This window comes from Lolium perenne, chromosome 1 (genome assembly GCF_019359855.2).
Source record: "Lolium perenne isolate Kyuss_39 chromosome 1, Kyuss_2.0, whole genome shotgun sequence".
NCBI lineage: Eukaryota > Viridiplantae > Streptophyta > Magnoliopsida > Poales > Poaceae > Lolium > Lolium perenne.
In genome coordinates this window covers 68,710,329-68,720,571 of record NC_067244.2, presented here as the reverse complement: position 1 = coordinate 68,720,571, position 10,243 = coordinate 68,710,329, and the positions used below count along the sequence as shown (strand labels likewise).

At 44.2% G+C, this 10,243-nt stretch overlaps 1 protein-coding gene across 2 annotated transcripts; it reads left to right on the top strand.

Moving 5' to 3' along the window:
• The first annotated feature begins 6,479 nt into the window (after positions 1–6,479).
• On the top strand, positions 6,480–8,988 carry LOC127296316 (uncharacterized). Of its 2 annotated transcripts, none has more exons than XM_051326377.1 (2): positions 6,480–7,845; positions 8,323–8,988. In XM_051326377.1, exons 1-2 carry the CDS (start codon positions 6,481–6,483, stop codon positions 8,668–8,670), a joined length of 1,713 nt encoding a protein of 570 aa, XP_051182337.1. In that variant the 5' UTR covers position 6,480; the 3' UTR covers positions 8,671–8,988. The 2 variants fall into 2 exon arrangements, with proteins under 2 accessions (XP_051182337.1, XP_051182328.1); XM_051326368.1 differs by having other exon boundaries at positions 8,320–8,988.
• The last annotated feature ends 1,255 nt before the right edge of the window (positions 8,989–10,243 follow it).

Below are 10,243 nucleotides of genomic sequence, written 5' to 3'. Positions count from 1 at the left end.
CCCTCCGGTGATGATTCCCCTCTCCGGCAGGGTGCCAGAGGCGATCTTCAGAATCCCCCGAGATGGGATTGGCGGCGGCGGCGTCTCTGGAACTTTTCTCGTCTCGTGGCTCTCGGTACTAGGGTTTTCGCGACGGAGAGAATATATAGGCGAAGGGGAAGAGTCGGGGGACGCTCGAGGGGCCCACCCCATAGGACGGCGCGGCCAGGGGTGGGGTCGCACCCCCCTAGGGTGTGGCCGCCTTGTCGCCCCTCTTCGTCTCCTCTTCGTACTTCTGGAAGGCTCCGTGGAAAATAAGACCGTGGGCTTTTGTTTCGTCCAATTCCGAGAATATTTCCTGTGTAGGATTTCTGAAACCAAAAATAGCAAAAACAGAATCGGCGCTTCGGCATCTTGTTAATAGGTTAGTGCCAGAAAATGCATCAAAATGATATAAAGTGTATATAAAACATGTGAGTATTGTCATAAAACTAGCATGGAACATAAGAAATTATAGATACGTTTGAGACGTATCAAGCATCCCCAAGCTTGGTTCCTACTCGCCCTCGAGTAGGTAAACGATGACAAGGATAATTTCTGAAGTGACATGCTACTATCATAATCTTGATCAATACTATTGTAAAGCATATGAGATGAATGAAGTGATTCAAAGCAATCATAAAGATAATGACTAAACAATTGAATCATATAGCAAAGACTTTTCATGAATAGTACTTTCAAGACAAGCATCAACAAGTCTTGCATAAGAGTTAACTCATAAAGCAATAGATTGTCAATAGAAGGTTTTGAAGCAACACAAAGGAAGATTTAAGTTTCAGCAGTTGCTTTCAACTTTCAACATTTATATCTCATGGATAATTGTCAACACAAAGTAATATGATGAATGCAAATAAGAAAGTATGTAAGAATCAATGCACACAGTTGACACAAGTGTTTGCTTCTAAGATAGAAAGAAGTAGGTAAACTGACTCAACATAAAGTAAAAGAAAGGCCCTTCGCAGAGGAAAGCAGGGATTACTCATGTGCTAGAGCTTTTATTTTGAAAACATGGAAACAATTGTGTCAACGGTAGTAATAATTCATATGTGTTATGCATAAAACATCCTATAAGTTGCAAGCCTCATGCATCGAATACCAATAGTGCTCGCACCTTGTCCTAATTAGCTCGGATTTCCATGGATTATCATTGCATTACATATGTTTCAACCAAGTGTCACAAAGGGGTATCTCTATGCCACCTGTACAAAGGTCCAAGGAGATAAATCGCATTTGATTTCTCGATTTTGATAGATCTCAACTTGAGGACATCCATACCGGGACAACATAGAAAACAGATAATGGACTCCTCTTTAATGCTTAAGCATTCAACAACAGATTATATTCTCATAAGAGATTTGAGGATTAATGTCCAAGCTGAAACTTCCACCATGATACATGGCTTTGGTTAGCGGCCCAATGTTCTTCTCTAACAATATGCATACTCAAACCATTCAACTCATGGCAAATCTCCCTTACTTCAGACAAGACGAACATGCATAACAACTCACATGATATTCAACAAAAGTGTAACAGTTGATGGCGTCTCCAGAAACATGGTTACCACTCAACAAGCAACTTATAAGAAATAAGATACATAAGCGACATATTCTTTACCACAATAGTTTTTAGGCTACTTTCCCATGAGCTATGTATTGCAAAGACAAGGAATGATTTTTTTAAAGGTAGCACGCAAGTAATTTACTTTGGAATGGAAGAAAAATACCACATAGTAGGTAGTTATGGTGGACACAAATGGCATAGGTTTTGGCTCAAGGTTTTGGATGCACGAGAAGCATTCCCTCTCAGTACAAGGCTTTGGCTAGCAAGGTTGTTTGAAGCAAACACAAGTATGAACCGGTACAGCAAAACTTACATAAGAACATATTTGCAAGCATTATAAGACTCTACACTGTCTTCCTTGTTGTTCAAACACTTTTACCAAAAAATATCTAGACTTTAGAGAGACCAATCATGCAAACCAAATTTCAACAAGCTCTACGGTAGTTCTCCACTAATAGGTTTAAACTACATGATGCAAGAGCTTAAACATGATCTATTTGAGAGCTCAAAACAATTGCCAAGTATCAAATTATTCAAAACCATATACCAATTACCACATGAAGCATTTTCTGTTTCCAACCAAATAGCAATGAATGAAGCGGCTTTCAACGTTCGCCATGAACATTAAAGTAAAGCTAAGAACACCAGTGTTCATATGAACAAGCGGAGCGCGTCTCTCTCTCTCTCACACAAGGAATGCTAGGATCCGATTTTATTCAAACACAAACAAAAATAAAAACATACAGACGCTCCAAGTAAAGCACATAAGATGTGTCGGAATAAAAATATAGTTTCACTAGAGGTGACCTGATAAGTTGTCGATGAAGAAGGGTATGCCTTGGGAATCCCAAAGCTTAGATGCTTGAGTCTTCTTGAAATATGCAGGGATGAACCACGGGGCATCCCCAAGCTTAGACTTTTCACTCTTCTTGATCATATTATATCATCCTCATCTCTTGATCCTTGAAAACTTCCTCCACACCAAACTCAAAACAATCTCATTAGAGGGTTAGTGCATAATAAAAAATTCACATGTTCAGAGAGGACACAATCATTCCCAATACTTCTGGACATTACTCAAAGCTACTGAAATTTAATGGAGCAAAGTAATCCACTCAAACATAGTAAAAGAGGAAATGCTCATATGAAGAAGCTCAAATTGAATGAAAGTTGCGTACATATCTGAGGATTACTCATGAATTTTCGCAGATTTTTTAGAGTTTCCTACAGAGATATCTACTCAAATTCGTGACAGCTAGAAATCTATTTCTGCGCAGAAATCCAAATCTAGTATCAACCTTACTATCAAAGACTTTACTTGGCACAACAATGCAATAAAGTAAAGATACAAAGGTAATGCTACAGTAGTAACAAGCACCTTGACTCAAATATAAAACAAAAATTGCAGAAATAAAATAATGGGTTGTCTCCCATAAGCGCTTTTCTTTAACGCCTTTCAGCTAGGCGCAGAAAGTGTAAATCAAGTATTATCAAAAGAAGAAGCATCATTATCAGAGTTGGGGGTTTTCTCAACGATGCATTGTATATTATCTATGTAAGTTTCAGAGGCTCCTCTTTCATTACTTTTAGGCTTACTATCCTCCTCAAATAACTTTTCAGGAACAATCCAATCAAAATTCTTTTCTAGTACCTCATGCATTCCTATGAGCTTATAAGGTATTGGTACTTTAGTCTCCCCCTCACAATTGACTTTATTAGTGTACTTTAGTCTATCTTTTTCCATCTTTTCAAAGGTATTTGCAAAATTGATGTAAAAGTCAAGCATCTTATGTTGAATAAAGACTTTCCTTGCTTATCTAGCTACATCACTAAATTCTTTAAGAAGGGTTTCTAAAACAAAATCTTTCTTTTCTCCTTCTTCCATATCACAGAGTGTAAGAAACATATGTTGCATTATAGGATTAATATTAACAAATCTAGCTTCCAACATGTGCACTAAAGAGGCAGTAGCTATTTCATAAGTAGGAGCAAGTTCTACCAAGGATCTATCTTCAAAGTCTTTAACTGTACTAACATGAGTGAAAAATTCTTTTATATTATCTCTTCCAATGATAGACCCACGCCCTACTGATATATCTTTCAAAGTGAACTTAGGGGGAAGCATGATGAAATAAACAAAAGGTAAATAAAGTAAATGCAAGTAACTAATTTTTTGTGTTTTTGATATAAAGAAAGCAAACAAGATAGAAAATAAAATAAAGTAAAGCAAGACAATAAACAAAGTAAAGAGATTGGATGTGAGAGACTCCCCTTGCAGCGTGTCTTGATCTCCCCGGCAATGGCGCCAGAAAAGTAGCTGCTGGCGCGTGACAGGGCTTGCAACGGTGCCAGAAGGTAGCTCCTTCTGACGGTAAAGCACACGTCCGTTGGGAACCCCAAGGGGAAGGTGTGATGCGTACAACATCAAGTTTTCCCTCAGTAAGAAACCAAGGTTTATCGAACCAGTAGGAGATGAAGGCCACGTGAAGGTTGTTGATGGAGGAGTGTAGTGCGGCGCAACACCAGGGATTCCGGCGCCAACGTGGAACCTGCACAACACAATAAAAATACTTTGCCCCAACTTAACAGTGAGGTTGTCAATCTCACCGGCTTGCTGTAAACAAAGGATTAAACGTATGGTGTGGAGAATGATGTTTATTTGCAAAGAACAGCAGAGAACAATGATTGCAGTAGATTGTATTTCAGATGTAAAAGAATGGACCGGGATCCACAGTTCACTAGTGGTGTCTCTCCAATAAGATAAATAGAATGTTGGGTGAACAAATTACAGTCGGGCAATTGACAAATAGAGAGAACATAGCAATGCACATACATATCATGATGACTAATATGAGATTTACTTAGGGCATTACGACAAAGAACATAGACCGCCATCTAGCATGCATCTATGCCTAAAAAGTCCACCTTCGGGTTAGCATCCGCACCTCTTCCAGTATTAAGTTGCAAACAACAGACAATTGCATTAAGTACTATGCGTAATGTAAACAATACAAATATCCTTAGACAAAGCATTGATGTTTTATCCCTAGTGGCAACAGCACATCCATAACCTTAGAACTTTCTCACATCGTCCTGCATTCAATGGAGGCATGAACCCACTATCGAGCATAAATACTCCCTCTTGGAGTCACAAGTATCAACTTGGCCAGAGCCTCTACTAGCAACGGAGAGCATGCAAGATCATAAACAACACATATATGATAGATCAATAATCAACTTGACATAGTATTCCATATTCATCGGATCCCAACAAACACAACATGTAGCATTACAATAAGATGATCTTAATCATGATAGGCAGCTCACAAGATCTAAACATGATAGCACAAGAGGAGAAGACAACCATCTAGCTACTGCTATGGACCCATAGTCCAAGGATGAACTACTCACGCATCAGTCCGGAGGCGGGCATGGTGATGTAGAGCCCTCCGGTGATGATTCCCCTCTCCGGCAGGGTGCCGGAGGCGATCTTCAGAATCCCGCGAGATGGGATTGACGGCGGTGGCGTCTCTGGTACTAGGGTTTTCGCGACGGAGAGAATATATAGGCGAAGGGGCAGAGTCGGGGGATGCTCGAGGGGCCCACCCCATAGGGCGGCGCGGCCAGGGGTGGGGCCGCGCCCCCCTAGGGTGTGGCCGCTTCGTCGCCCCTCTTCGTCTCCTCTTCAGACTTCTGGAAGGCTCCGTGGAAAATAAGACCGTGGGCTTTTGTTTCGTCCAATTCCCTGAATATTTTCTGTGTAGGATTTCTGAAACCAAAAATAGTAGAAAACAGGAACTGGCGCTTCGGTATCTTGTTAATAGGTTAGTGCCGAAAAATGCATCAAAATAATATAAAGTGTATATAAAACATGTGAGTATTGTCATAAAACTAGCATGGAACATAAGAAATTATAGATACGTTTGAGACGTATCACACCTCCAAGCCACCGGGGACGCACCACTTGGTGGTAGAGAAGGGACGAGCTCCAGCAAAAGTGGTGAAGGGCCTCTGCATCAGAGGTTGAAGAAGAGCCACCATTTCGACCAAAGATCGCCGAGGCGAGGATGCCTCTTGCGTTGTTGAGCTCGAATTCGTATCTCCATCGCAGCAGAGATCGGTGTCATCTGAACACCACAACTCCACCGCCCCTTCTCCCCTCACCTCCACGACATGACAGAGAAGAAGATGAACTGGAACTCCACCAGTTTAGACCACACGCACCAACGAACCTGGTGAGCTTTATTGACGAGGAGGGGGAGATGTAGTTGTTAGACGCCTTCGTCTTCAACCTCCGAAGCACCGCCGAAACCAACACATCACCACCCACCACCACCAGCTGCTCACAAATTCCGGTAATGAACTCCTCCATGGCATGGCGCAAGACTCCACATGGGTAAAACCCAGAAACCTAGATCTAGACCTACACCTACTCCTAATACTACTAGATAGAGGAGTCCAACATCCTAATCCACCTCTACACAAACCAGTGCAAGCACCGGCGGCCAGAGGGACTGGAGCGAGGAGCAGCGACCAGCTCTCAAGGGGGAGAGGGGTGGAGAAGGAGAGAAGCGGGGAGAGGAATAGTTGGTGTTTGTGTGCGGATCTATTTGGTTTGGGGGAGACAATTTAGGAAGATAAGGTGGAAGAAAGGTAACTGACCGCAAATTTAGTGATTACACGTCAGCAAAATGTGCGTTGCTAAATATATGAGATGCAAAACTGGCCATTTGATGGAGATGGGATGGACGGTGGTGGGGAGGTCCGATTATTTGTTTCCAGTCGGACCCCGATAGTCGATAAGTGTATGTGTACCAACAAAATATCCTCCATCGAGAGAGCCAATGGAAAATCATCTCAAAAAAAAAAAAAAAAGAGGCAATGGAAAATTGCTGGACCGTTGTACAGGATTCATCAGGCACGGCGCCCCCAAAAGCGGCTAGGTCTCCATTTCAGTTCGTCGGCCCGGCCGTTCCAAATCCGCGGCCGCCGGGGCTCGAACTCACCAGCCAATCAGCCATGGCTTCCCAGCCGTCGCGGCGGCCGCCGGCGGATTACCCTAATCCTCCCGCTCCCACCACCATAGCTGCTCTCGACGGCGACCTACTCCGGGAGATCTTGCTCCGCCTCCCCGACCTTCCAAGCCTCGCCTGTGCGGCCTTCACCTGCCGCGCCTTCCTTGGCGCCGTCCGTTCATCCCCCGCCTTCCGCCGCCGCTTCCGCGGCCTCCACGCGTCTCCCCTCCTCGCCCTCTTCCTCACACCACACATGCGCGCCGTACCTGCCTTCACCACCGCATGGCGCCCCTCCAACCTGAACCTCGACGCCGCCACCGATTTCTTCCGCACCATCCTCCGAGACGACAACGCTGCTTCCGTTTGGGGGGTCAATCTCTCCGGCTCCTCCATTCCCTACGTCAATGGTTACGTCACCCTCGAGAACCGGGGCACCAAGCAGCTTGCTTGCTACAACCCCCAAACCAAGGCCCTGGATCTCTGCCCCAAGGATCCCCGCCACACCACCCGCGGCACCATCCTTGAGTTCTACACACTCTCCGCCGAAGAGGGCCAGAGGCCGTCCCGCGTGGTCTGTGTCCGCCACGACCACTCATGGTCTTCGGTACGCCTCGCTGTCTTCTCATCAAACACCATGGAGTGGCAGATCTTCCCGGAGGCTGCGACGCTGCTGTCCGAGGGCGACAGGCGCACAACCCGCACGGTGATGGATGGGTTTGTCTGCTGGGAACATGATAGAGAGGGCTACATTCTCGTGCTCAACACAGCTACCTTGCAGCTCTCGCGAATGGATCTGCCGCCACATTTCAAAGGGGTTTATTCAGCCGGATATTCAGGGTTTAAGGTCGGCCAGACCAAGGACGGGAAGCTCTGCGTCGTAAGCGTCGAGGAGCACACCCTTCTTACTTGGGTCTGGGCAGCCGACCAGGATGGTGTCGAGAGATTTATGCTAGGCAAAATGTTTCCGCTGCTCACGGTTTTTAAGGACATCATGGAGTGCTCGGCGCAGGATAAAACTAAGGTGCGGATTATGGCGGTTATGGATGGCTTTGTGTACCTCTCCATTTGCCACTGGAAGGATTTCAGCGACCTCTTCAAATCCTCTGAGTGGTTCCTAGCCTTCTCCCTGGAAACAGGGGAGCTGTGTGAGATGTTTAAGAGTGAACGACAGATTCCCTGCCCTATCACTCCTTACATCATGGAGTGGCCTCCGTCTTTGGTGCACAACACGGTAAGTAAGACCATGCTTTTATGTCTCCCGATGCCGGTAAACTTTCTTCATATGTTTGTAGCTACGAGATCGTATGCAATGAAATTACACTTGAGAGCATTGGCTTCTTGCATTGCTTGGATTTTATAGTCACTGTAACGTGCCTTGCCTGTATAACTACTCATAGGCAGGACTTCAATTACAGATTATACTGTGTTATAATGATACTGCGATAGCATAAGTATATAAAATGTTGTATTGCTGATTTTTAAGGCCGTAAATCTTTGTCCACTAAAATAGTTCTCTGTTCGTAATTAATTTATGTTGCTAACCATTATGAGATGGCAGTGGTGTAACAGCATCTTACTTCACTTTCTGCCACTTCTATCAGTGGTTAGATAAAATGATCTATTTCTCTAGAATTTATTGCCTTGCACAAATTTTTCTATACAAACACTTGAATTCTTCTCTTACTGAATTCCCTCTATATCACAGCAGAATTCAAAATCCAAAGGTGCTGGATGCAGTGGAGAAGATGGGGGTCCTGTGGGCACAGAACAAGCTACGCCTATCCTTGCCCAAGCATTACAATCATTCAAAGGAGCTTTGACTAATGATGTCGAATCGAAAATTTTAGAGACAGAGGCCTTCTTACTTTGTCTTGATGCTGCGGATAAGAACTCTCTTGTGAGGAAAATGACTACTTTGGATGCGGTATTAACAGCTGTGAGGGATCGTGTTTTGAGCATAGGTGCGGACCCTGATGTCTCCAGAAAGAGGACAGAAAGAGAGAGCTGGTTCCAAATGTGCAAGGGGAAGCTATGGAGAGCTTTCTTTGCCAGTTGAATCAGACTATCAGGAGTAAGTGAGCTTCCTCTTTCTTGAACTAGGTTGGTACTTCAGATTTAGATGGTGGGTGGCAAATATGCAAAGGGAAGTTATATAGAATTTCCCTTTACCACCTATCAGGAGTAAGTGCGTTTGTGTTGAAATCCATTGGTAAGTAGGACTAATTAAGTATCTTAGATGGTGTGAAGACGGTATGTGCTAGCTTCATGTACTTTAGTTGTAACCATCAGTATTCAGTATGACTGGTTTGCAAGAGACTGGCTAAACCATGAGTTTCGTCTGGTGCTGCATCTATAATTGGCTGTCTTCTTCGTTTGTGCTCTGATTCTTTTTTTTTTTTTGCGCGGGCAAAAGAGGATATATTAAGCAGTAGGGGTTACATCGAGGTCAAGGTTTAGCTCCTGAACAACACAATCAGGACCCGAACCAAGCCACACCATAGTTCGCGCTTCGGATCTTGCAAAGTTTGCAAGACCGTGACTAACCCTATTCTGCAAACGATCCGCTTTTACAAAGGATATTTGTCTAGTACTGCTCAAAAATCTAATCTCTGAAATAAAATGCACCAGGACGGAGCGGTCTTGTGACTTCCCTGTAGCAGCCATGATTAAGTTTGAACAGTCTGTCTCGACGATAATGGGTTTGGTAGTCAATTGTAATGCTAGCCGAAGACCCTCTTCACATGCTTTAACTTCCGATTCATATGGATCATCACATCCAAGGAGCTGGCGGCATGCACAGAAGATGACTTGGCCTGTTTCATCACGCAGAACCATTCCAGAACCAGCAGTGCCATCTTCTAGCTTAACTGATCCATCAATATTCAGTTTCACCCAGCCCGGAATAGGACGCTGCCATCGCTTAGCAGGGGGCGCTGTCCAATGCTGAGTAGTGTCAGTCGTTTTGCCTCCAACTGGCTTTTTGCCTTTCAGAATCTCTTCAGTAGACATTTCCTTTACATTCCTTAGTGTGTTTAAATAATTGGTTAGGAATCTCTTGGACCCTTCCGTAGATGGTAGAGGCTTTTCATGAGTTGCTTCATTGCGTTCATACCAGGCTCGCCATAACACCAAAAGGAACATATCAATCATGTTTGATGGGATTACATTCAACACAGTTTGCATCCACTTTGTTGAGCTGAACTGAAATTCAGAGGCAGGTGGGATGTGCCAAATACCACGCATTGTATTCCAGAGAGAAGCAGCATGCGGGCATCGCAGAAGTGCATGTGTAATGTCCTCCATCTCATGACAACAAATTTTGCAAATGCCAGTTACCTTCATACCTCGCTGCCGTTTGTTGACTTCAGTAGCTAGAGCATTTGTCGCGGCCTTCCATGCGAACACTTTGACTTTCGGAGGCACTGACGCCTGCCATATTCTAGACCAGCATAAATCTGCACCAGTTGGTCGGTTACTACAAGTTGTAAAAGAGCGTTGTTCTGGCAGATCTTGTAAGCCAAGTTTGTACGCACTACTGACAGAGAACACCCTTGTTTTCTCAGGTTGCCACGCAATGATGTCTACAGGAAGACGTGTAGATGGCTTGATTTTGAGGATCAAATCAGCGT